The 26,584-nt window shown below is 43.1% G+C and overlaps 1 protein-coding gene across 1 annotated transcript in view; it reads right to left on the bottom strand.

The window, feature by feature from the left end:
* The window catches only part of SCUBE3 (signal peptide, CUB domain, EGF-like 3), a 186,104-nt gene that overhangs the window by 37,261 nt on the left and 122,259 nt on the right, over nt 1-26,584 (bottom strand). Inside the window, exons 8-10 of the mRNA XM_015423957.1 lie at nt 14,853-14,969; nt 7,714-7,836; nt 3,640-3,756 (exon numbers count right to left, since the gene is read on the bottom strand). Coding sequence (XP_015279443.1) covers nt 3,640-3,756; nt 7,714-7,836; nt 14,853-14,969 — 357 coding nt within the window. The remainder of the gene's footprint in view (nt 1-3,639; nt 3,757-7,713; nt 7,837-14,852; nt 14,970-26,584) is intronic.

Here is a 26,584-nt window from a genome sequence, read left to right as displayed (position 1 = left end):
CTTCAAGCCTCTCCCATTGTTTCCAATGGGCAATCCTGCCATTCCTTTTATACATCCCAGTTAGTTGTCCCTTTGAAACTGTACCACACCATTTTAAGTAACAGCAAAATGAAGAGCATGAACATGTACAGAGTGCACATTTAAAAGGCCTTTGATCTGCATGCCCCCCAATCTTGTTCATGCAGATGAGCTTACCATTTAAAAATGAAATGGAAATTGAAAGAAGAACTTAGGAGTGGTTGAAGCAGGGCTGCCCCACTACCATGAAAAAAACAACATCTGTTCTCAATCAAGGATATATAGACCCAAGTAAAATAAAATAGGGATACACTTCCCCAAAAATGTAAATTGGAGCCCAGCAAGTACGTTGGGCCCAACAGAGGCTTTGCAGTCTGACTGTTGCTACATTGAAAGTGGGTGGAGACAGCCAGGGTTAAGGACTGTACTTTCTTTTCTGACAGACACCAAACATATTCAAGGACTGATATATTCTGGATATCAAAAAACTTAGTTATTAACCTACAGTATGCAAAGATACAACCAAAAACCTGATGGATCCAGTCGCAAGAGACCTTCTCTTCCTGCTGTAAGGAATGTCATCAAATCTCTTTCCCCACTCAGCTTTTTCTGTCTCCAGAGATCTGTCTTCCTAAAGACTCTCTATACATGAGGGCCTGTTCATAGGAATAACATAAATTTTGAAATGCCTTCAGAGAAGATCAATCACTGGGCATCATCACTTACTCTATCTGGAAAAGTCAAATAAGAGTCTAATTCAGATACAGTTCAGTGCTCATATTTCCATCTTATCAAATATCCCATATAGTCTAAACATAGGGTTGCCAACTCTGGAGTGGGAAACTTGGGGATGGAGCCCTGGGGGGGCAGGGTTTGGGGAGGGGAGAGACCTCAGCAGGGTAGAATGCTAACACAGAAGTAAGACCTATGGAATGCCTTGGACCTAAGCCTGTTGTGATGAAAGCATTGGGAGTAAAACAAGCCTACCATTGGGGGGGGGGCGCTTGTCAGAAGAATCTCCCTTCATTCTGAAGAAGTGTGTGTGCACAGGAAAGCTTAATTAATTTTTGAGCTTGTATTTCTCATATCCCTGATACTATATTCATCCACAAACAGATTACCAAAATAACAAAGGCCCCTATCTCAATTATACTAGAGTATACTGTATTAAATTAATTTCTAAGAGTACTGAGAAAAGGAAAAAACCCAACCTCTCTAACCCTTATAAAATGATATCTGTCCCCTATATAAATATGTAAAATATCTAGTTAGATAATTCATTATTTAGAATCAAGATTATTGAGATTATTAGAATTAAAGTTAAAATCAACACTTTTAAAATTACTACCCGAGAAATATTTTTTTTAATGGAGAAAGAAAATGAATACATGTCCCACTCCCTGTCAGTCTCAACCTTAAAAGACACTGAGCAAATTAAAAGTAAAACAACAAAACAGAACAGGGTAGAATGAAGGAGAAAAGTAAGTCATGGCTTCAACAGTCACACTAAGGTTGCAAATTGCATTAAAGGACCCCCTGCTTGCTCAGGCTGTTCTAAATGATTCAAAGGTTTTTCCTTGCTGTTCTTCCTCAGCCTTTCTTATATCCCTTTCTTTGGCAACTGTGATAAAGATCGAAGTAAGGGGGGGGGTAGAACCTAATTGAGAGTCAGATGAACAAAATTTGAGTGCAGTGGCACCTTTAAGACCAACAGTTTTATTCAAAGTATAAGCTTTCCTGTGCAAGCACACTTCCTCAGATGGTAATCAAAAGGAAACCCCCCCCCCCAAGCCTTTAAGCTGTTGTCGCTCCAACTGCAGGGAGAGCTCAACATCAAATCTCCAATGCAGAAGGAAAGGGAGAAAGACAATCAAATATCAAAAACTCTGAGAGAGAGACACTTTGGCAAGTGTAAAATTAAATGAAGTGAAGGAGTCCACTCACCCTATTCACCACTCAACGGCACCCAAAGGAGGGTGGGAGGGGTGGATTTGTTGTATAGCAGAGAAAAGGTAAAGAAATCAAGCAGCTGAGTGCAATAAATCACATAAGGCAAGGACTGGCAACAAGAAATAAACCGCAGCTGAGACAAGAGTCAACATTTAAAGGGGAAAGCAATAACTAGAGCCAAGCTATGGCATGAATGCACACAAATATACAGGGAAATGAATAAACAAATATGTGAACTTTAAAGCAAAATGGAAAACAAATGGAAAATGACAGTTAGTACCTCCCCCCAAGTCTGCTTACTGTAAATTCCAAACCACAGGAAAGCTTGCACCTCTGACATGCTCTCCCTCCTTCACCCTCCCTTCCCCCCCCCAAGGAGGAGGGGGGGGGTTTGCTCGGCTTTGTAGCTCTGCCGCCCACAATTGAGTGAGCTGAGCAAAAGCAAGCTGCAACCACAGCAGCCCAGAAAGGAAGCAGCCAGAGGGAATTTCATCACCCTGCGCTCAGCCAAACAGCTGTGCGCTCAGAAGTAAAAATTAGTGTGCCTAGCGCACAGGACTCACCTTAAAGGGAACACACTTTGGAGCATGCATGGCCAGCCTAGGGTCAGGCCAGCTGCCCGGCGGCGGCACCAGAGAGCAAAGAGGCGCACCTCCCCCCATCCCAGGGTTTTGAGTCTCCATAGCAGCATAGGCTGGGGCCTGGGGAACAAACTACCCCGGAGGCTAACCCCCCCCAGCTCCAGCTTGCGAAGGCATTCTATGTGCAGCAGGCTCCAGCTCCTCCAGACTGAACTGAGGGCTGCTGGGAGCTGGGGGTGAGGCTTAGTTTCTAGGAAGCAAACCCCCGCCCTGACTTCCCTCCCAGTCCCAACCCTTCCGACAGAAAAAAGAGGGAAAAAACCCTCCGTTTTCAAAATGGGGTGGGGGCACGGTGTGTGTGTGGGGCAAGGCTCTGTCTGGCACTGGTTGACCCCACCGGGGGGCTCAGAAAGTTCAGGGAAGGCGCCAGCTCCCCAGCCCCCGCGAAGATGACGCCGATGCTTTGAGCTCAGCAAAGTAAACACTGGCGCCCTGACCTCGATAGCCCAGGCAAGCCCAATCTCATCAGATCTCAGAAGCTAATTAGAGTTGACTCTGGCAAGTACTTGGATGGGAGACCTCCTTGGAATACCAGCAGTCGGGAGGACAGAGGCAGGCTTTATCCAGCCACCTCTCTAAATATCCTCCAGGCCCCCCATAGGGATCAGTCACAAGAGGTCACCATGACTTCCAGCTGCAGACACACATGCACACACGCATATATGAAAAATACCAAAAAATACCCCCCCAAGAAACGAAATCACTGGCTATGCAGACTTCTTCAAAGCTTCTACTCTGTAACTGAAACCAGCAACGCAGTACTAAACAGTTATACCCTTCTAAGACTACTGAAGGCAATGGGCTAAGAAGGGTATAACTGTGTTAGGATTGTACTGTCAGTTTCTATAGGTGCTATCTCCTCCGTGATCTCAGAAAATCTGAATTGGTCTTTGGAGGTCTGAGGGCTCCAACTTGGAACAGAAAGAGAACAGTTGGGAAAGATAGCAGGGTTAAGAGTAAGGAAAGAGGCAGCACAGGGGTTATAAAGACAGCCCAAATCCCAATTCCTCCCCAATGACCATGCTGATACCTCCACAGTGGGTGAGCCCATACAGTGTGTAGCCTTTGTGACACAGGCACTGGAAGCTCCCTGGTGTGTTTATGCAGATGTGGTCACAGGTTCTGTCAAAGGAGCATTCATCAATATCTGGGAACAGGAAAAGAGAGCATGAAACACATTTGAACAACTATACAGCGGTACCTCCCTGAGGCCCAGTTTACTTTCTTCAAGAGTGAGAAATTCTGCAACTGTATCCATTGTCAAAGGGCAGAGGAAGAAAATGGCCCTATCTACTTTCCAGTCTAAGAGAAGCAAGACAAAATACCTAGCTGACATACCTCTCCCCCAATACCTAAGAATTACAATCAAGAACAAATAACACCATTTAGTGCACATCTGTCACCCTTTAACCACTAGGTCATGCTCAAAAGGGAAGATAAGGGACCCTGGTTTTTTCCATAGGCAATACAAGCTTACAAGGCAAATAAAGATTTTTAGTTGAGTTAGCAGTTATTAATCTAGAACTGGGAATGGGGAGGAATACTGGCAATTTATTCCTGATTTATTAATACATTACACAAGAGTTTGATCTTTTATACGTGGGCCAAGATTATCATTCATCAGCTACCTTCCAATGCATTTCCATCAAGCAAAACAAAGTATTGAATCCCAGAGCTGATACAAGAAGTCATAAAGGCAGAAGAGAAAAAAAGTCTGAGAATAGGCAAAGTATATCCAAACTTCCTAACAACACAAATGCAGTGAGATGCTCTTAAATAGTTCTTTCTCACCCCACCCCCAGTAGAAGATGTGCCATCCTAGCAGAGTCTTTGCCAAGGGAGATGCCTAACCATTTACTTTTCTCTACAGGAAATTTAACTGTGTCTGCAAGGCGCAGCCAGCTGATTGGCTTTATGTTTATGTCAGTGGTTTCATTAAGTTAATTGCCACAATCTCATTAAAAAAGCCCAGTGAAGGCAGAGCCTGGATGGAGATGAAAGAGGTCATAGTCTAAGCATACGGCAGTGCTCCCTGCCTCAGCTCTCAACACACGCCTGGTTTCCCTAGGGCCAGGCCGTGTGCATTTAGAATAAAACACCTGTACTAGATCACATGTTAGCTGAAGCCTGCCCCAGCCAGCAGGGAGGGGAGAAATTCCAGCTGCTGATTCAGAGAGGGAAGAAGAGCCTGATGTGAAACACAGCTGTACACTTGAGCACGTTGCTTCTTCAGGTCTGGATTGTGATCTGGTGTCAGTCAACAGCATACAGTATGGGGGCTGCTGTCCAACATGTTATGTGTTTCCAAGCTATTAGTAAAGGGAGATATAGGTTATTCTATTGTTTCTACTAGGCATTTTGAGGAAAAGCATAGCAACACTGGATGACTGTAGCAAAAGTTGGATTATATTCTGATTCAAGTGTGAAAAGTATCTGAGAATGGCAAAAATGCTCAGACTTCACAGATATAGTTCAAAGATGGGGTGTATGGTTGATGCCCAACTGAAAGTCATAGTTATGAGAAACTTGTAATCACTATATTTAAATATACTTTGTTATAATAAAAAGTGGCAAAACCAACAAGTTTTTAGATATTTTAAGAAGATATTCAAGTTAGACCACTTTGTATGGGGTTTGAAGTGGTAAGATAAATAGTTAGGCAAGAAGGTACGCCCTTATCAAGTAGGACAGCTAACTACTGTTGGGAGAGGATCTTAAAAACCCATAAACAATCAAGTCTGAATTAATTAGCAGTTTCTTCTTAGAAGGGGCTACTTGTGTGTGACCTGCTTATCTTTGGGTAAGGTAGTTTAATGAAGTCATATAATTGTTCTGCCTTAATTACCTAAGTAGCACTAACGGATGGTATAGCTTTCTTTTGATTTAGTCAGTGTTAAAGGTGCATATATTTATGTTGTAATAAAAAGATAAAATGGAAGGAAAGATTCTCCAGTATTATTACTTGTGTACTATACCCATAAGAAACCAAAAATATTGTTAAGGTATATCTATTGCCAGGAATTAAATGATCTGATATAAGAAAGACAACTAGAGGTGTGATCACACGCACAATTAGCCGCGCCATAGACGCGAATGCCGGGTGGATTTAAAGGGTGCGATCAGACACGAACATCTGGGAAGTGCCCCGCACCCATCGGCAACCCGTTTTGCTCCGCCACAGAAGTGGAGTAAAAAGACACCAGGGAAAGTCTGGTAGCAAACGGGTTGCTACAGGTCACGGACAGACTTTCCCCTGTCTGATCGCTGCAGTGTGCTCTCATGGTGTCGGGATGGCCGTTGTTTTTCCCCCCCTTCTCAGTATGTGCATCATCGCACACTCCATAGAGAGCCCTCGTGCTGAGATGTGATTAATTAATTCCCCGTTTAAGCACATCGGGAACAAAAGGCAAAAAAAACCCAACCCCAACTTACCCGCGGTTGTGTCTGATCACGCAGTGAGTGGCGGGGTGCCCCCGTAGCTTCAAAGGACTGTGTGATCGAGCAACTGCGGGTCAAATTCTTCCAGGGGAAATAGCCTCCCTCCCCCCCCCCCGTGTTATCTCACGCGTGTGACCACTACCTAGATGGCCCAAGTAACCAGGTCCCAGGTTTTTATCTTCATGGGTAGATACTGTTAAATTTTGTCACAAATGGTTTCCCCTCCACCTTTTTTGAATTCTTAAATCAGGACAGGCTTTTATATTTCTCACTCTTCGTTTTTTGTGTGCATTATAGAATGAGGCTGAATCTACATGTCACAAGACAAATACAAGGTTCACCATATAATGCAGGGGGGGGCGCTATTTGAAGGGGCCTGCTAGGTACAATTTCAGCATAACTCCTGCCCCGACCACTTTCCCCACAACCAGCTTCCAAGACTGAAAATTAGCTCCCACCCACTGATTCCCCCTGTGTTTTAGAACACGAATTTGTTGAGGTAACATATTTCTAGCCTTGGCGCAGGAAGGTTTTCAGCTTTGGTTTAAAGCTAGGAAATTAAGTTTTCAGAACCATGAATTACAAAGAACAAAAGCTTCCACTCTGAACTAACTATATATTATATCTTCCAACAATTTTGACTGAGGAATAAGAATGTAATTTCAGACAGCAGAGAAGCCTAAGGGGATGCATGGTGTTAATTAACTGCTATACAGACATTTTGTTTTATTGCTGATTGATACTAGGTTGGAAACTGGTGCGAAGTGCAATGGAGACTAGGGATGCAGTTCTATTCTATGTCTAGGCTGATTCCACATGAGGGGTTTTTCTGTGGCCATCATGTTGATGGTGCAGTTGTTCAATTTGCACTTTCAAAAGAGATTCCACATGGCACAGTGTAATCCTGTTTTTCACCCTTTTTCACCATTGCATAGTGCTGCTCAAGAACAGCCCAACAGTAAACTTTTTTAAAAAATTAGTACTGCTCCAGAATAATGCAATACTGTGAATCCTCTGGTAATGCTAAGTGCTGGAAGGTAATGGCTGTCTCACTGAGGTCATCTTCATAGAAAAGACTAACTGGCATCCTACTGCTTTCGGGAAGAGGAGAGAGCTCTTCAGAAATTTTTCAAACACTAATCTAGAGAGCAGAGAAAAGCACTTGCCACTTATATTATTGTTACAACACTGTCGTAAAGCCCGCCTCCCCATTTCAATTTTGTTGGTTTGAGCAACAACACCAAGGCAGAGAAAGAGGGCGAGGGGGGTGGGTTTCTTTCATTCAAACACAAAGTGTACCTTCCCTTCCAGAGACATGAAAAAGACTGTTCTAACATCACAGTGCTGGGTAAGATCATTTTTCTTTTCTTATTTTAAAAAAGCAGCACTGTTAGTTGAAGAAACAGAAATGTTAGTGGAAATTATATGTGCAGGAAGGAAGGAAGATAATTGTGTGGAAAACAAAAGGTGCAAGTCTAGAGTTGCTGAAATGGTGGAAAACTTTGCATGGAATCAACAAAGGTCCCTCTTTCACCTCTCAACCAACAGTTCAGACATTTTTCATTTCTGTCTTCTCGGGTGCGTGATCAATTCAGTGTTTCTTTAGCCTTCATACTCAGGCAATCCTTGCATCACTTTCTTGTGCCAACACTCAAGATGATATTACCTTGACAGGTCCTTTCATTGATCAACAGTTTATATCCCTTTTTACAACTGCACTCAAAACTGCCCACTGTGTTCCTGCAGATGTGATCACAGCCACCATTGTTCAACCGGCATTCATCAATATCTGTGATGGGAAGGAAAAACAAAGGGGAAAACACGTTTAACTAAAATACTTAGCAAAAGAAAACCTAGGTGTACACGTAGATCTTATGTACATGAACGTCCACAAAAGCAGCCATGCCCCACTTCAGGCAGAGATTGGGCGAATATAGATAACCAACTGGTATGTTTTGTACTACTTGGTTGCTTGGTCAACTGTATTACTACCCAAGTGGTATGATATTTTTCTGCCAGGCATTCTTATGTGATGACAAAGTTAGAGTACTTACTAAGTGGTAATACTTCCTCACATATCTCATATGGCTGGATGGTAATCTGATCAGTAACCTGTGGCTGGTGGAATTTATTGGGATGATGTTCTCCTTAACAGCAGAATTTGGTGGCTATTATCTTCTTAGATAGCTTGTCTTCCCTACTTTGTCTCCATGTTTTTCAGACTTCACCATATCACGTGTTTGTATATTTTGTAAGATTTCAGAACTTGTAGTTTCTATGAGGTATTTTTAAAATCTTCATTTATGTATAGATTCATTTGAGGGTATTGTGGAATGTTTTTAAAATTTATTTGAAGGTATTCATTTTTTAAACTGGGAAACCATAGCCTGATTCTTCATGCTATCTTTGTGTATTTATTTATTTAGGATATTTTTATGCCACTTCTTCAGAGTCCTCCTCAAGGCAGCTTATAGACAGAATCACCACAATATTAAAAATAAGCCACTGGACTTAAGTGGCATAAAGCAGACCATTAAAAAGCTGATAAGATAAAAATCCTTAATTAAAAGTCTGGGTAAAATGATGTGTTTTGGCCTGGCATGTAGGCACCAAGTGAACCTCCAAGGGGAGGCCGTTCTAAAGGTGAGGTGCCACCAGAGCAGGGCCGGTGCTACCATTAGACCAACTTGGCAACCGCCTAGAGCGCAGACATCAGTGGAGTGCAGAACTGATGGCAGGGGTGGGGCTACCTGGCAGGCCAGTGCGTGTCTATGACGCGGGAGGTGAGGGCACTTCTCCTTCCCCACTGGCGGGGACAGGAGAATGGCTCCGGGATGGCAGACAGTGCCAGTGCCTGCGAGCCCACAGGTCCCGCTGTCCCCCAGGCACCCTAGAAGATCTCCCCTCCCTGTTCACATTAACCCTCTGTCTCCCAGTCAAGCTGGCCCAGGAACCCTGCCTACCACTTCTTCTGCAGCCAGCCTTTCAAATCCATTCTCTTGCCCCTCCCATGCCTGCAATGGGTCAGTCGACTGTGCTAGGGGGAGGGAAAAGACCATGGAGGTGAGCTGGGACCCAGGGCTGGGGCAAAAGCCAAGCTGCAAACAAGGAGGGAGAACAGCTATAGAGGATGAGGGCCAGTGTGAATGCCCTCCCGAGTGAGAGAGTGTGTGTGTGTGTGCGCAAGCTGGGGTGGGAAGGCCATGTGCCTCCTTCCCTCTCAGCAATGTGGCCCAGCAGCCCTCATGGGTCTGCCGTGGCCAGTGCCATCGAGAGAGGAAGGAGGGTGTGTGTGTGCGCATGTGTGAGCTGGGGTGGGGTGGGAAGGATGTGGGCGCCCTCCTTCTCCCTGTATCTCTCTGTGTGTGTGTCTTCCCACCCCCGCTCTCTCTCTCTCTCTCTACCCCCCATCTCTCCCCCCCATCTCTCTCTGTCTCTCTCTCTCTCTCTCGCTCTCTTGCCCTCTCTTTCCCCCCTCTCTGTCCCTTTCTCTTGCTGACTTTCTCTCTCTCTTCACCCCTCACTGTCTCTCTCTGTCTCTCTCTTCCCCCTGTTTGTCCCTGTCCCCCCTTTGTCTCTCTCTCTCTCTCTTCCCCTCTCTGCCCCCCTCTCTCTGTGTCTGTCCCCCTCCCCCCTCTCTCTGTCTTTCTCCGTCCCTATTTTAACTGTCAAAAGGAGATGGGAAAGACCTCTGCCTGAGATCTGCTGCCAGTCTGAATGGAAAATAGTGAGTTTGATGGACCAATTGCCTGATTCAGTAGAAGGCAGCTTCATGTATTCAAGGGCAGCATGCCTAGGAAAGTGCACACAAAATGAGATTCTGATGTGCCTGAAATGGAAACATTAAAGAGGCTTAAATTTCAACATCACAATTAACAGGATTTTTCAAAATGCTCTGTGATTTGTCTTTTTCTGTTTGAGACAGAAAATCAGAGATTGTATTACTTGTTCTCACAATTAAAAAAAAAGAAATTAGCAATTTCAAATTTTGTGTTTTTCATTCTTCCTAAAATGTCTTTTTGTTTAAAAAATGGGGGGGGCCCGGGGGGGGGGGGGAGAAGGTAGCCTCACCTAGTGTGCAAAAAAACCTGGCACCGGACCTGTCTCTAGTTGCTGCCCACCTCACCTCTGAAGGCAGAGGCACAGAAAGCAGAGCCTGAGAGGCAGATCTTAACTGGCTGGTTGAATAGTATGGGAGGAGATGGTTCTTCAGGTACCCTAGTAGCAAGGGCTTTAGGGTCTTAAAGGTAAGAACCAGTACTCTGAGTTGTCCCCAGAAACAAAAGAGCCAGTGTGGTTCTTTCAGTACAGGGGTGATAATATCCCAGTAACCAACTCCTGACAATAGTCTAGCTGCCACATTTTGGACCAACTGAAGTTTCCAAACCATTTTCAAAGGCAGCCCCACATAGAGGTCACTACAGTAAACAAATTTGGATGTGATCACAGCATGCATCACTGTTGGCCAGATTAGCCTTTTGAAGAATGGCCATTGTTAGCAACCCAGCTGGAGCTGATAAAGGTATGTGCTACGGACAGATAATGAGCCTCCAACCATAGGCCAGTAGCACCCCAAGCTATTAACTTGCTCCTTCAGGAGTAGAGCAACCCCATCTAGGACATGCTGACTCTGCAGTCTTTGACAAGCTTCTCGATTGACCAATAGCAGTGCCACAAATCCTTGGGTAATCATTGACTCCTGAGCCAGAAAGCTCTCGAATGATCTGAAGCGCTGCACCTACTATGAGACTTGCGCCGATAGCACCTCAGTCTTGTCTGGATTGAGCTTCAGTTTATTGGCTCTTATCCATCCCATTATCTTCTTCAAGCACCTTCTCAGGACTGCCACAGGCTTAGCTGTTAGCTGGGTGTCATCTGCACATTGGTGACACCTCACTCCAAATCCCTGGATGATGTCTCCTGAGGTTTCATGTAGATATCACATAGAATGGGGAACAACCCAGGCTTGAATCCAGACTGAAATGCATCTAGATAATCCATCTCCGCAGTGACTGCCTAAAGCTGTGTAGCCATCACCTGCTCCAGCAGCTTGCCCAAGAATGAAATACTAATCACCAGGTGATAGTTGTTTAGGTCATTTGAGTTTAGGGATGCCTTCTTCAGGAGAGGTCTCAAAACTGTCTTTTTCAAAGCAGTTGGTAGCACATCCTCCCTCAGAGAGATTACCTACTGTACCCAGTTAACCAACCCAGCCCGGCATTAAAGTAATAAGCCATGAGGGGCATGAGTCAAGATTGGTGGGACACACACTTCAAAGCACTTTGTCCACTTCATTAGGCCTCACCACCTGAAAAACATCCATACAGCTAGGACCAGACTACACTCCAATAACATCCTGAGACTGAACTAGTCCAACTGTGGTGTCTAAGTCATGGCAGACGCAAGCAATTTTATTAGCAAAATGCATTCCAAAGGAGTCACAGTGGGCTTGTATGTTTTCCAGGTCAACATCCTCTGAGGCTTGAGATAAAAGCTCCTTCATAACCCAGAAAAGTTCCATTGGACAGCAATGTTTGGACGCAATGATGGTAGAACAGTGAGTTTTCACTGCCACCAGAGCCACAGAATAGACATGATAATGTTCTCTCACCTGTGTTTCATATCATTTGCTTTGAGTTTTTCTGTACTTGCACTCTAACCATCTGCCCAACTGTTTCATCATCCGAAGCCCTCAGTAAACCAATGGGTACTGTGTGATGAAGGAGTTAGGTGGGGTGTTTGTACACTTCCTTCTTTGTTTAACATGCAAGGTGAACCTTTTTTGGACTTTTTTCCCATCATTAAAAATCCCCATGGAAGTGGTATATGCACATGCTCATATGGGCAGACAGCATGCGTGCACATCCACACAACAGAAGAATATTTTTTAAAAAGAATAAAGAAAAATCCACTTAACATCTTCGCAGCACCAGAAAAGTCAGTAATTATAGAGTGATAGTATCATGGAATATTAGCTTTTAGCACTTATTCAGGAAGTGAGCAACGCTTGAACAAACATTTAGGAAGAGAACAGACTTCCTCATGTTTCCCCACATGGTGAGCAGCTTATCTGTATATGCCTTTTGATGCATAATTTTATGGGAGTAAAACTTCAAAAGGTGATAAGAAGCTGTTCATTGGAACAAGATATATTTTCTTCCTATATGTATCATCATACTTAAGATTGTAATTTTTCTTCCTCAAAGGCAACTGAGCATAAAATGTTCTCAGTACTAAAATGTTGTCTGAACTAATGAAAGGAGCTTTGACTCTCAAAAGCTTATACCCTGAAAATCGTGTTTGTCTCTAAGGCGCTACTGGATTCAAATCATTGTCTGAATTAATACTGGTCACACACACAGTGTGTAGGCTTCCCACAGCAAGTGCTCTAAAGCAGCAGCTACTTGAGTAGAAAGCCACCAGATGTTAAGACTGGAGGAGTGTGAAGGCAGCAATGATTTAGACATTTTTGCCTCAAGTAGCAAAAAGCTAAATCCAGCCCTGGACAACCATGATCACAGCCATTAGTGTCTCAATGAGGTGGCTAGGTAAGGGAGGAGGCGAGGGAGAAGGCTAAGACATGTCCCGGGCTCCAGGATCACAATAATCAAGGTCTGGATGAGGTGGCTAAGTGGCTTTTGGTGCTCAAATAACAAGGAGAGGGACTGTAAAGAAGAAATAAATTGGAAGAGGAAATAGTCTTCAGAGAACAGTAGTTTTGAAAATAAATGTGAACATTTTTTAAAACCTCACAACTTGGCTGTTTTGCAAAAGCAAACATAAAACCCCCCACATAATTCCCTAAATTCTCAAAAAGCTCCAACTACCTGTTAAGGGATATTTTTACTTACAAGCCAGAAAATTTACTGCTAGGAAATGGTCTGTAAAATAGAATGAGCCAAGGCTGATAAATCCCAGAAAAAGACCTCAGACAGCCCTCATCCAAGGCTGCTCCCTTGTCTCCCCCCCACCCCAACAGTTCCAGCAAGAACTATGAAGCTGGAGCTTTTACTATTATTATTATTGTTATTGTGAGTGAAGTGAACTAGCAGTAAAACAGCTCCAAACTGTAATAAAATCCCAGACACAGGGGATATGGCTCTGGGTTATTATGCTTTCCTGGAACTCTAGCATCTTAGAGGCGGTGAGCTCTGAAAAATAATAACGAAGCAAATGGGGTCTGGAATCAGTAAGGCGGTTAGACAGCTTTCAGCAGAAGGGCTTTTTCCTTTTAACTAAGGTCATGTTCCCTGGAGCTGCCAGAGACAGAACACAGATGCCCTCCATTTGTGGAGTCTCACCTTTTTCTCTGCGAGCCTTTCCAGATGATAAAAAAACCCAGCCTACACGCTTCTCTTACAGAAAACCTCATGCTAACGCAGATCCAACGCCAACAGCGTGATATCCTGTCTTTGTGTAATGGATTGGAGGAAGGCATTTTTCTGTTTAACGTTTACTGAATTTTCTTCTCGATTGCCTCTTTAAAATAAATATATTGGGAGGAATGTGTGCTCTATCTCTGGAAGGGACAACCCTTTAAAGAATAAATAAAATAAAAAGCAAGTAGTCCATGAAGGATAGGGCACTGTTGTAATGGGAAAGGGCAGCCTTCTGGAATTTGCTCCTTTTTAAAAAAAGGTGCAACCCAGCATCAGAGTGGTGCTCAGCCTCGAACAGTGCAAGCCTAAGCAGAATTTTATCAGTCTATGTCCGCCAAAGTAAATGGTAAACTGTTATTGTAAAATAACAAAACAAAAACACCCTTCCAAGAGTTACCTTGTTTCACATCAGTTGATGCTGCAGCATTATTCAGCAGATGTCCATGGCCTGTCTCTAATCATATTTCATAACACATTCACTTGCAAATGGATATAGCAGTGGGGAGCAGGGGTAGGAATAGCATTTTCCAAGTAAGAAAACACGAGTAAGAGTGCACGGTAAAATATGAAATCCTTGTGACAGACGAGCTACCTAGATAAAACTATCCAGAGTCAAGAGTAATGTATGAGTAACGACTGTTCTGTTATTTTGTAAAAACAACCTTCTGGAAAGCTTTAAATGCTTTGGTTGGATCGAGGATATTGGCTTGATGCAGAGCAGAAACCATGGATACGTGCAAGCAGATCTAATTTAACAGGGCCGTGCCTGAAGTAGTAGTCTCATCAGTTTAAGTGTTTGCTCATGAACCCACTGGGTATGTGAAAAAACAGCTCCTTTTCACATATGCATGCTAAGAGGTATAGAAAATCTTCTTTGCAAAGTGATAAGACAGTCTCATTGGTTTGGTGATACTGGGTTGATTAAACGGTATTGAGGTGAAAGTTTTACATTTAGCCACAGAACAGGGATAAAGTCTTACAAAGACCAGAAGAATAAATATTGGGATAGTAACTTACACAGTCATAGGGCCCACTGGAAACCTGCATTGTCCAAAGATGCCCATAACTTTATCCCACTCTGTTTGGTATCTCCAGTAGTTCACACTGCTCGCAGCAATTACTGTATGACCAATTTGGACAGTGCTCTCTTTGCACAGTAAAAGAAAATAATCTTGCTTCATGAAAAATGGTAAATCTACAGTACAGTAAATAAACTATATATGGCAATAAATAAACGAACTAAGAAAGAGTTTGAACGCGTTATCTGTTGTCATGCACTGATTAATTCAAGACCAGGATAAGAATGAAGAATCTCATTCTCTCATATTAGAGCATCCCAATGTATCTGTAGGATAGTTGGATTGCTACCTCATAACTTAAGCTTTGCTCCACTCTCTCACTGGATATACATTTAATTGCCATTTACCTTTACACGTTTTCCTGTCAGCTTGGAGCATGAATCCCATTGGGCAGCTACAGTGCACACCAGTCGCTGCATCATGGCATTTACTGTCACAGCCTCCATTGTTGACAGCACAAGTCTCTACAAGAAGATAAAAGAATAATTAATAACACTCGTAAAGCATGCAAAAATTCACAGCTAGTAAGTCTGTGACGACCATACAAATGGCAATATTTAATATATACAGACAAAAAATCTGTAATCTGAACTAAGGATGTTTAGTTTGAGATACCTTAAAAACAGGAAAAATGTGGAACTAGTAAAAGAAATTTCAAATTTGCAAGTATTTGGCTCAGAAAGAAAAAGTAACATATCAGTGGGACTCTATTCTAAATCACTTAACTGAAGATTCAAACATCAGTAGGCTAAAGTTTAAATTCAACTGTAAAGAATTTCAAGGAATTTTTTTTGAAAAAAGTTTTTAGTTTAGTTTAATTTATTTCTACAGTCCTTAGACCAGTCATACAAAAAGTACACCTTTACCCCCCAAAAAAAAGTTATCGTGATAAACTGAACTTTATATATATTCCAAAGTTTAGTGAATCCAAACTTGAATACTCATATTAGGTAAATATAGAAATTTGCAGAGCACAAATATGCAATTTTATCTAGAATATCAAGTCTTGGTCTATCTAAATTTAAAAAACCCATACATTAATAATGATAGTTTCAACATAATTAGCTAATTAAGATTAATAGGATCAACAGAATCAATACAATACAAAATACACTCTCCCTTCTGTTAGAAGAACTTATCAGTCGGGTCCATCCCCTTAGCCTTGGAATAAGGTTCACTGAATGCAGTGGAACATACTGTTAAGTAAACATGGAAAACATTTATGTTTTTACTATCTGCCTGGACTTTTCCAAGGGAGATTCAGGAAGATGAGTAAAAGGACACAAACAGTGATATGCCCCAACATTATACATAGTGGTTTGAATAGCAGCTAAGAATTCCTTGCGTGGAACCATATGCAGCAGCAGGTAAGCACAACCCTTTACTGTGAAGAGGCCCAACATAAAGGTTCTACTATCAGAGTTACTACTATTTACTTTTAAAACTCTTAGTGTGGTATTAGAGATATTAAAATATTTCATAGCTTGACAGAATCTGAAAATTCAAATGGTATCATATTAAAAAGATTTTTCATGCTGGCAAGCACCCTTTCTCCAAGGAGGCCAGAGTCCGATGCTCATAACATCCCTGTGGTACAGGTTAAGGTGAAAGATGGTGATGGGGCTGGGTGAGAATGAGCAGGGAAGAAGCAATAGATGAGACAGGGGTGCCTAACCTTTCCCTTGACTGCTACATAAGAACATAAGAACATAAGAGACGCCAATGTTGGATCAGGCCAAAGGCCCATCCAGTCCAACACTCTGTGTCACACAGTGGCCAGAAATACCAGTGCCATCAGGAGGTCCAGCAGTGGGGCCAGGACATTAGAAGCCCTCCCACTGTTGACCCCCCCCAAGCACCAAGAAGACAGAGCATCACTTGCCCCAGAGCCCCTAGCTATACCTTGTGGCTAATAGCCACTGATGGACCTCTGCTCCATATGCTTATCTAATTCCCTTTTGAAGCCGTCCATGCTTGTAGCACCCACCACTTCCTGTGGCAGTGAATTCCATGTGTTAATCACTCTTTGGGTGAAGAAGTACTTCCTTTTATCCGTTCTAACCCGACCGCTCTGCAGTTTCATGGAGTGCCCACGAGTTCTTGTATTGTGAGAAAGGGAGAAAAGTACCTCTTTCTTTACCTGCTCTTTCCCATGCATAATCTTATAAACCTCGATCATGTCACCCCTCAGTCGTCTTTTCTCCAAGCTAAAGAGCCCTAAGCGCTTTAACCTTTCCTCATAGGGAAAGTGTTCCAACCCTTTTATCATTCGAGTTGCCCTTTTCTGCACTTTTTCCAAAGCTATAATATCCTTTTTAAGGTGTGGTGCCCAGAACTGCACACAGTATTCCAAATGAGGTCTCACCATTGATTTATATAGGGGCATTATTATATTGGCTGATCTGTTTTCAATACCCTTCCTAATAATCCCCAGCATAGCATTGGCCTTCTTTATTGCAGTCACACACTGTCTCGACATTTTCAGTGAGTTATCCACTACAACTCCAAGATCTCTCTCTTGCTCAGTTTTTGCCAGTTCAGACCCCATCAATGTGTATTTATATTTAGGATTTTTGGCTCCAATGTGCATCACCTTGCACTTGGCCACATTGAACCCCATTTGCCATGTTGACGCCCACTCGCCCATCCTTGACAGATCCCCTTGGAGTGCCTCACAATCCTCACTGGTTTTCACCATCCTGAACAACTTTGTATCATCCGCAAATTTAGCCACTTCACTGCTTACTCCCATCTCCAAATCATTAATGAAACATCAGCAGGCTAAAGTTTAACTGCTGGTTTCTTCCCTGCAAATTAGGGATGAAAATTTCATGTAGTAAAGCAGCCTTTTAAACTATCAATTGTGTTATGGCTTAAACATTTAAAATTAACAAGTTCACAATGGCAAAAAGTATGGAATTCTTATGTTTACAAAAGTAAAGTGATCAATAAACACATCCAATACTTTAAACTTGTAACATGGTGGTATCTGACTCCAGTCAGGCTTGCACACATTGCTTTACTACATCATTCAAACAAACCACATTGCTGGAAGTTGTGTGGCACTCATGCTAACTACATTAATTGTTGGTGGTCATGTGATTACATTCAAGCTTTTTGGCGTCAAGTTGGAGATCATATTTTTGTGATCACAGGGCACAAATTACAACATCATCCAGAAGCATTATTACTTAATATAGGGTTAGGGCTTGATATACCATGGTCTACATCAAGGCTTATGGAATTCTTGCTAGTGGCAGCTAGAATGGCTACAGCCTCTCGATGGAAGGCTAAGCATCCAGTGAACCAAAAAGAGAAACACTTAACCCTTTATATATATATACACACACATACACACACATTAAAATACATGTATTTATTTGTAAAGAATTAAAAAACATATAGGGACCCAAGTACACCTCATATAAAAATTCCAAAATCATACACACAAGGGCCAATGGACTTGACCTGATGTTTTTTTGGCCTGTTTAGGTCTCCTTCGGAGGTCTAACACAATGAGGAACAAATTGGCTTATACCATAATGCAATACAATTAGGCTGCGATCATACACACAATTAGACCCAAAATAGGTGCGAATGCCGGGCAGATTTAAAGGGAGCGATCAGACAACATCTGGGAAACAACCGGCACACAAAAAGATGACTCACCCGCAGTTGCGTCTGATCACACACTGATAGACTGTGCCCGCAGCTTCAAAGGGAGGTGTGATCGTGCAACTGCGGGTCAAATTCCTCCAGAGGAAATAGCCTTGCTTCCCCCCTGTTTTATCTGGTGCATGTGACCGCACCCTTACACAGCATGGATACAAAATGGACCAGAAAAGAATTGTTCCAAAGTGAAACCACTAGGCACAGAATAAAAGCATAAACTAGGCCTCCCAAGATCCAATCACATGCCAAATGATATTTCACTGATAACAATTTCTGATTGTTTAGTTCAAACCAAAGTGTCCTCAGCAAAATTGTCCGTTGAGTTTTCAATTTGGAAAAGAACCTGAAATACAGATTCCCTATATTACTTTGTATAATCCTTGTATAACTCTGTGCAACTCCCACATGCCCCATTCCAAACAATTTATCTATTAATACTTAAAGTTTTGAATCTTGCAGTATCCTGGTTGCCCCAGGTGAGGTGGCTCACTCCTGTCTGTTCTAGCAGCAGGTATTTTCTCTCTACTGAAGAAACATCAGGCAATGAAACAGCAAATGATTGAAAGCTGAGAGCTCAGCATAGACATGAACATGTTTCTTCCTTCCAAAGGCCTATATGTACACAAAGCAAACCTTCATCTGAAGCTGTGAGACACAGAGCCGTATCTCACTGTGGCAACAGGGAAGCACAGTCTAGAGGCCAAGGGAAAAGGGCAGAAGTACCTCTTGCCATAAAGAGATTTTACTACGTTTTGCATCCAAACTTAAAACACAATTAGAACACATAATTCATGGGATATAAAATATTATTTTGAACTTCTAGCAGAGCCTGAGCAGGAAACCTGCACTGAAAAAGGATGGGCACAGATTTTTATGAGCTCAGCTGGATTCAGAATATTAAGAAAGCTCTACTGAAAGCAGCAATAATGTTTCAAAAAGGAGAGCAGCTACCGTATTAATGCTATCCAACCATTTCAAAGAATTACATTTTGCTAGCCCATTACCAAGAGAGCACACAGGACCTCTGTCATAAGAGTGTGCACAAACAATAAGGTAAAAAGAAGTAAAATTCACCTGCTAATGTGACCAACAAAACCTTTGTCTAGGAATAAACAAAGTTGTATGTGATGAGATTTCTTCTGATCACCTCGGAGGGGCTGGAACCAGGTTGGGGGGGCTGGGCAAAATGCACTCCACCGGACCTCCACTAAGCATGCTGCTGCCCCAGCAAGTGTACTCTCTCTCTCTCTCTGTGTGTGTGTGTCTCTCTCTCACGCTCTCCTGTGGAGTGTGACTCTTTTACACTCTTTTAAGCCCTGTTGGCACTGGCAAAGAAACAAGGAGCATGAAAGAGTTGATCTCCTAGCACAAAATGGGAGATTGCCCCAGAGGCTCTTGGTGTCAGTCTCCTGTTCCTGATGAGAGTTGATGGTTCCAATCACCTCAGTTCAACAGTGGATTCTCTGCCAGACGGGCAGTTACTTAGAACAATGGATGAGGACCATCTTGAATATTTTTCTGAATGATTGCAATCTATAATGAATGAATAATTGGAGGACACAAATTTTGTTTACCTGACTACATTCAGAAGAAGTACAGCACGAAACAGAAGCATACTCCAGGGAATTTCGTCAACGTCGTCTTATGATTCTTTAAAAAGGACTCTTTGAACAATATTTATCTACTTTGATATATTGTGACATTTGTATGTGTTAATATATTCTCCAGCTGAGGGCTGGAGATCATTCAGAATTACAACCTCTAGATGGCAGAGCTCAGTTTCCCTGGAGAAAATGGCTGCTTTGCAGGGTGTACTCAGTGTCATTATACCCTGCAGAGGTTGCTTCCCTCCTACATGGGTCCCCACTGTGGAGAAAGACTACTTTTCCTAGGTAGAGGCTGCAGGTGGTGGTGGGGAGATGGAAAGCTGAAGTCAGAAGGGCAGATAATAGTAGGTTGATGGTTGGCTGGGAAGGAGATAGGGTTGCCAACTCCAGGTTGGGAAATTCATGGAGATTTGAGGGGTGGAGCCTGGAGTGGGTGGGGTTTGAGGACGGGTAGGTCCTCAGACAGGTACAATGCCATAGACTCCACCCTCCAAACCAGCCATTTCCTCCTGGGGAACCACTGTTGCCAGTCTCCAGGTGAGGGCTGGAGATCACTCAGAATTACAACTGCTCTTTAGATGGCAGAGATCAGTTTCCCTAGAGAAAACGGTAAGCTCTGTGTCATTATACCCTGCTGAGGTCACCACAGCAAATTGATGCTGAGTACCCAAGGCCCGAGCCTCTTTCTAGAGCTTGTTGTATTTTTTCCCACAACGGGCCTTATTCCTAGTAGGGTAATAATTGCACCCAGCACCACTTTTAAGTCAGCAACACCCTCTGTACAGCATGCTTTTTGTTCATGCTTCAAAATATCGTTCTCCTTTCATCCCCACCTCCCTTTATTTTTGTATTTAACATTCACCCTGACAAAGAGTTATAGGGAACTCCAAAGCTTGCTAATCACTTTGTGACAATTTGGCTGATCCTAATAAAAAAGCATTACACTTTAGAGCTTGTTTTGAGATTTTCTCCCCTAACGGACCAACAGTTTTTATCTACAATAGTCAGAACTTATTTTGTGAATGAGAAGCAAGGCCTAGAGCTTTCCATTCACTTTTTAAACTCTATCCCCCCCCCAAATATGGTATCTGTGTCAGTATTTACAACCAGCATTTTAATCAGTTTCAATATGACATGTGCTGTTTGTCCTACTCATTTACAATTTTTGCCACTGACTTCAATAGGTGATGAACTGCATTTTTAATTCGTACCAGTGGTAAGCTGGGCGTTCTCCAGAATACAAACATTAAACAACCTTTTATGAAATTTGTCACCCAATTAAATATTTTCTTTTAAAAATCCATCACTGAACCTGCTTCTGTATATTTGTCAGTCTATGGCAGCTCTTCTCTCCCACTCTATGTAAAAAATCTGTCCACCAATTTACGGAGAAAAAAATACCCCAAATCCTAACAATTAGACTTCTGAGACAGTTTATTACTTGAACATTGCTCTGCACAGAAGTTTCCCACAAATCCATCCTGTGTGCCAAATTCTGAGAACACATACTGATACCATTAGCACACTGTTAACGTTTCCCCCTCTATAAATCCTAAAAGAAGATCCAAAGGATTTTAATTAGTATAACCGAAATTTTTCATGTTGGTTTTAGATCAAGAAATGTAAGGGCTTACATTCCATTGTACCTGTTAGATGTTTTCTTTTCTTAGAGTCCGATCAGACGGCTCCGCGAGGCACGATTGCCTCACGGATCTAAAGGTAATGTCCAGACACAAACATCTGGGAAATGTCCCTCTTCCGTGGGCATCCTGTTTTGCTGCGCTTTGGGGAGGGGAGGAGGCAGGAAAAGTTCTGAACCAAGTTTGAGTCCAGTGGCACCTTTAAGACCAACAAAGTCTAATTCTGGGTATAAGCTTTCGTGTGCATGCACACACTTCTGTTAGAGAAAAGTTTAGTGTGGATCCCATTTTCTCCTATTCAACAGGACACTAACAGACTTACATCAAATTTAAAAAAACAACCACAATATCACATCAAATATACAAATAGATAAAAATAAAAGGAAGCAAGCCATAACTTTCATTCATAGACTATTGAAGGCACAATGAAAGAGCTCTGCTTCACAAAGCCTCCACAACCTTTTCAAGGTTGGGGGCTTTCCTAATATCATATTCCACAGCACAGCTGCAATAAAAGTGGGAGCTTGAGCAAAGACAGTTCTTCTCATTGATCTAAGTGGGGGAGCTAATAACAATCCCTTGTCTGATGATCAGCACTCCCTTGTGGGCACATTATAATACATGCATGCATAAATAATGATAACAGTGATAAGTATCCTGTTTGCTTTCTGACCACTGGATGGGGGAAACCCTTAGATGATGCTTTCAATGATAACTCCACAATCACCATTACTCAGGGAATGTCTGGAGCCATTCCTGCCTCAGAATATGCCTAGAGCACATCTTATGGAGCTTTGTTCTTGTAGTAAATACCTAAGAGCTGTTCTGAATCAAAGTATTAATGGCATATTTCACTATATTTTGTACAGCTATTATGCAATTAGCATTATGCAACTTGATATGCAATAATAATGGCTATATAATCAGGGTGTTAAAATGTAGTTAAGACATTTAAAAACCTATCAGCAATTAATTTTATTTTGCATTCACTGTCCTATTGTCGTTTCAAGAGATTCTTCTAAAAATCTTTACCATCTGCCTTAGATTTAATTGTCTTGACTAATTTTGTATTCTTTGCATATGTTATCATTCACATTAATGACTATCTTATGTAGCAAATTTAAAAAAACAGCATATCCTCTGGACACCCTATTAACCTCCCTCTGTTGGGAAATGAATTAATGACCCACACAGAACAGGAAAACATGTTAAACAAACACAGCCAGAAACCATATTCATTAAGAGAAGAGACATCTGATGAATGGAATCTGACAAAGTCTGTTGTCACCTACAAAAGCTTACATCACACCAATCCAGTGAGATTGTGAGGTGAAACAGAACTTCATCTTCTTGGTGCTATATATACAGCTACTCTTCTGAAATAATGAGGTACAATGTGAAATGGCTTCTATTGTTCTGTGGTGATATTAACATAGAGTAGTTGAGGGGAGTGTGGTTCCCAGGCCTAAGTGAATAAACATGACTCACAGAACCACAAAGGGCATCCATGAGTGCTGGCTGAGTCAGAGGATGGAGGAAAGCAAGGCTGCAATCACCATAATTCACCAACAAACAAAAAGAGCCTTGTGTGTTAAAACAGCAATCTAGACATTATGCCTCTGCACCATAGGAACCAAGCAATCAGTAATTATGGCTCAGTTCTCACTGTGGTGATAAACCTGTGTTTGGGCTGTACCACTTTAGATCTCAAGTGGGAGCTCACACAATGAAATGCTTCCCTACAGGAGTCTGATGGGGAGGGGCGCAAACAGAAATCTTCCGCAGACACAGAAAACTAACAGATCAGGGAGGAATGCAGAACAGGATCCTATCCCCTGATATGCAGTTTTCTGTGTTCAGGGTTTGATTGAGGGCACTGTATGGTGGCTCAGAGGTTCCAGCCCTGTAGCTAACAACTTTTTGTTTGGGGGGCCAATGTTTTGCTGCGGGGGCCCTGCCATTATATGTCTGTACAGTACTGCCATGCCATGCTCATACTTCCAAATAATAACTAAATAATAAATACAAATGGCTTATTGCATATTATAGTCCTCACATATGTATTATCAAGAAAAAGGACTAAAATACTCTGTATGTTAATGTGTTGTTGTTCAGTCGCACAGTCGAGTCCGACTCTTCGCGACCCCATGGACTAGATTCCGCCAGGCCCTCCTGTCTTCCGCTGTCCTCTGAAGTTTGCTCAGTTTCATGTTCGTTGCATCTATGACACTGTCTAACCATCTCATCCTTTGCTGTCCCCGTCTTATTTGACCTTCAATCTTTCCCAGCATCAGGGTCTTCTCCAGTGAGTGCTCCCTTCTCATTTGGTGGCCAAAGTATTTGAGCTTCAGTTTCATTATCTGGCCTTCCAGGGAACAGTCAGGGTTGATTTCTTTGAGGATTGACTGATTTGTTCTTCTTGCAGTCCAAGGGACTCTCAAGAGTCTTCTCCAGCACCATAGTTCAAAAGAATCTATTCTTCGGCGCTCGGCCTTCCTTATAGTCCAGCTCTCGCAGCCATACATGACTACTGGGAATACCATTGCTTTGACCATGCGGACTTTTGTTGGCAGGGTGATGTCTCTACTTTTTATCATGCTGTTTAGGTTCGCCATCGCTTTCCTCCCAAGGAGCAGGCGTCTTTTAATTTCATGGCTGCAGTCACAGTCTGCGGTGATCTGGGATCCCAGGAACGTGAAGTCTGTCACTACTTCCACGACTTCCCCTTCTATTTGCCAAGGAGTGATGGGGCCGGATGCCATGATCTTAGTTTTTTTGATGTTGAGCTTCAAGCCCACTTTTGCGCTCTCCTCTTTTACTCTGAGCAAGAGGCTCTTTAGATCCTTTTCACTTTCAGCCATTAGAGTGGTATCATCTGCATATCTGAGGTTGTTGATCTTTTCCCCAGCAATCTTAATTCCCGCTTGTGATTCATCCAGGCCAGCATTTCGCATGATGTACTCTGCATATATATTAAATAAGCAAGGTGACAGTATACATCCTTGTCGTACTCCTTTTCCTATGCTGAACCAATCAGTTGTTCCGTATCCGGTTCTAACTGTCGCTTCTTGGCCCTTATACAGGTTTCTCAAGAGACATGTGAGGTGGTCTGGTACTCCCATCTCTTTAAGGACCTGCCATAGTTTGTTGTGATCCACACAGTCAAAGGCTTTAGCATAGTCAATGAAGCAGAAGTAGATATTTTTCTGGTACTCTCTTGCTTTCTCCATAATCCAGCGAATGTTGGCAATATGATCTCTCGTTCCTCTACCTCTTCGAAACCCAGCTTGTACTTCTGGTAGTTCTCTATCCACGTACTGTTGAAGCCTAGCTTGTAGGATCTTGAGCATGACCTTGCTAGCGTGTGATATGAGTGCAATTGTGCGATAGTTTGAACATTCCTTGGCATTGCCCTTCTTTGGGATTGGAATGTATACTGATCTTTTCCAATCCTGTGGCCACTGTTGCGTTTTCCAAATTTGCTGGCAAATGGAGTGCAGAACTTTAACAGCATCCTCTTCTAAGACTTTGAATAGCTCAGCTGGGATACCATCACCTCCACTAGCTTTGTTGTTAGTAATGCTTTCTAAGGCCCATTTAACTTCACATTCCAGGATGTCTGGCTCGAGGTCAGTGATTATACCGTCGTGGTTGTCAAGGACATCGAGGTCTTTCTTGTATAGTTCTTCTGTGTATTCTTGCCATCTTTTCCTAATCTCTTCTGCTTCTGTTAGGTCCCTACCGTTTTTGTCCTTTATCATGGCCAGCTTTGCATGGAACGCTCCCTTGATTTCTCCAATTTTCTTGAAGAGATCTCTAGTCCTTCCCATTCTATTGTTTTCCTCTATTACTTTGCATTGTTCATTCAGGAAGGCCTCCTTATCTCTCCTTGCTGTTCTCTGGAAATCTGCGTTCAGTTGGGTAAATCTTTCCTTTTCGCCTTTGCCTTTCGCTTTCCTTCTTTCCTCTGCTATTTGTAAAGCCTCATCAGAAAGCCACTTTGCTTTCTTGCATTTCTTTTTCTTTGGGATGGTGGTGATTGCTGCCTCCTGTACAATGTCACGAACCTCCGTCCATAGTTGTATTTTAGTGTATTTCTTTTTCAGAATGGTATATTAGAATACTGAATGTATGCAATGGATATTCGGATGTCCCCTTCCTCTTGGCTGGAGGGGGAGGCCACATGGCAAGGGAAAGGAGATGAAGAAGGGGACAAAGGGCTGGTCCAGGACGCCAGCAAGGCAAGGCAAGTATCCAGGCTGCTGCCGCCGCCGCAGGAGAAAAAGCTTGGACTTGGAGAGGATTACCCACCGCTGACCCCACCAGGGCCGCTGGCCTTGGAAGGGTGGCAACAGGGTGGGGGGAGAGAAAAAGGCCAGCGCCGAGCCCGACCTGCTCCCAAGGCGGCAAGGAGAGGAGCCCCCCGGCTGGTCTCCAGCAGCAGAGGCTGAGCAGGGGGCGAGAGCAGGGTGCCTCCTCCTCCTCCTCACGGGAGACGGGCTGACCGTGGCAGGGAGGGAGGGAGGCAGGCAGGCAGGCACCCAGGAGGGAGGCACAGCGGGCAGCAGGTGTCCCCGCTCAGCAGCCCTCCACTCTGACCTCCTGGCAGCAGCAAGGACAGCCGGGGTGGCAGCAGGGGGAGGGAGGTGGAGCCAAGGATTGGAGAGGGGCCTGTAAAAACCACCGGGGGGGGGCATGGGCCCCACAGTACCTATGGGCCTGGTTAAGACCCTGAGCTGTAGACCAGAAGGTTTGTAGCTCGGAAGTTCGAGACCCAAGTGCTGTATGATGGAGTGAGCTCTCATCTCTGGCCCCAGCTCCTGCCAACCTAGCAGTTCAAAAGCAAGAAATTGCAAGTAGATAAATAGGTACCACTTCAGTGGGAAGGTAACAGCGTTCCATGCGCCTTGTCATGCTGGCCACATGACCACAGAAATGTCTTTGGACAGCACTGGCTCTTCAGCTTGGAAAAGGAGATGAGCATTGCCCCCTAGAGTTGGATCCAACTGGCTTTTGAGCAAGAGAAACCTTTATCTTTTTTACCTTTACTGTACGGAGGAGTACTGCATCACATAAGCTTCTTCAGCGCTTGGAAGCGGTACCACCCGGACACAGGTTTACCACTTCAGTGCAGTCAAAACAGATAAGATATATAACACA

The sequence above is a fragment of the Gekko japonicus genome, unplaced genomic scaffold (assembly GCF_001447785.1).
Source record: "Gekko japonicus isolate JY-2015 unplaced genomic scaffold, Gekko_japonicus_V1.1 scaffold370, whole genome shotgun sequence".
NCBI classification, from domain to species: domain Eukaryota; kingdom Metazoa; phylum Chordata; class Lepidosauria; order Squamata; family Gekkonidae; genus Gekko; species Gekko japonicus.
The sequence above is the reverse complement of the archived record's forward strand: the minus strand, read 5'-3'. Positions and strand labels throughout refer to the sequence as shown.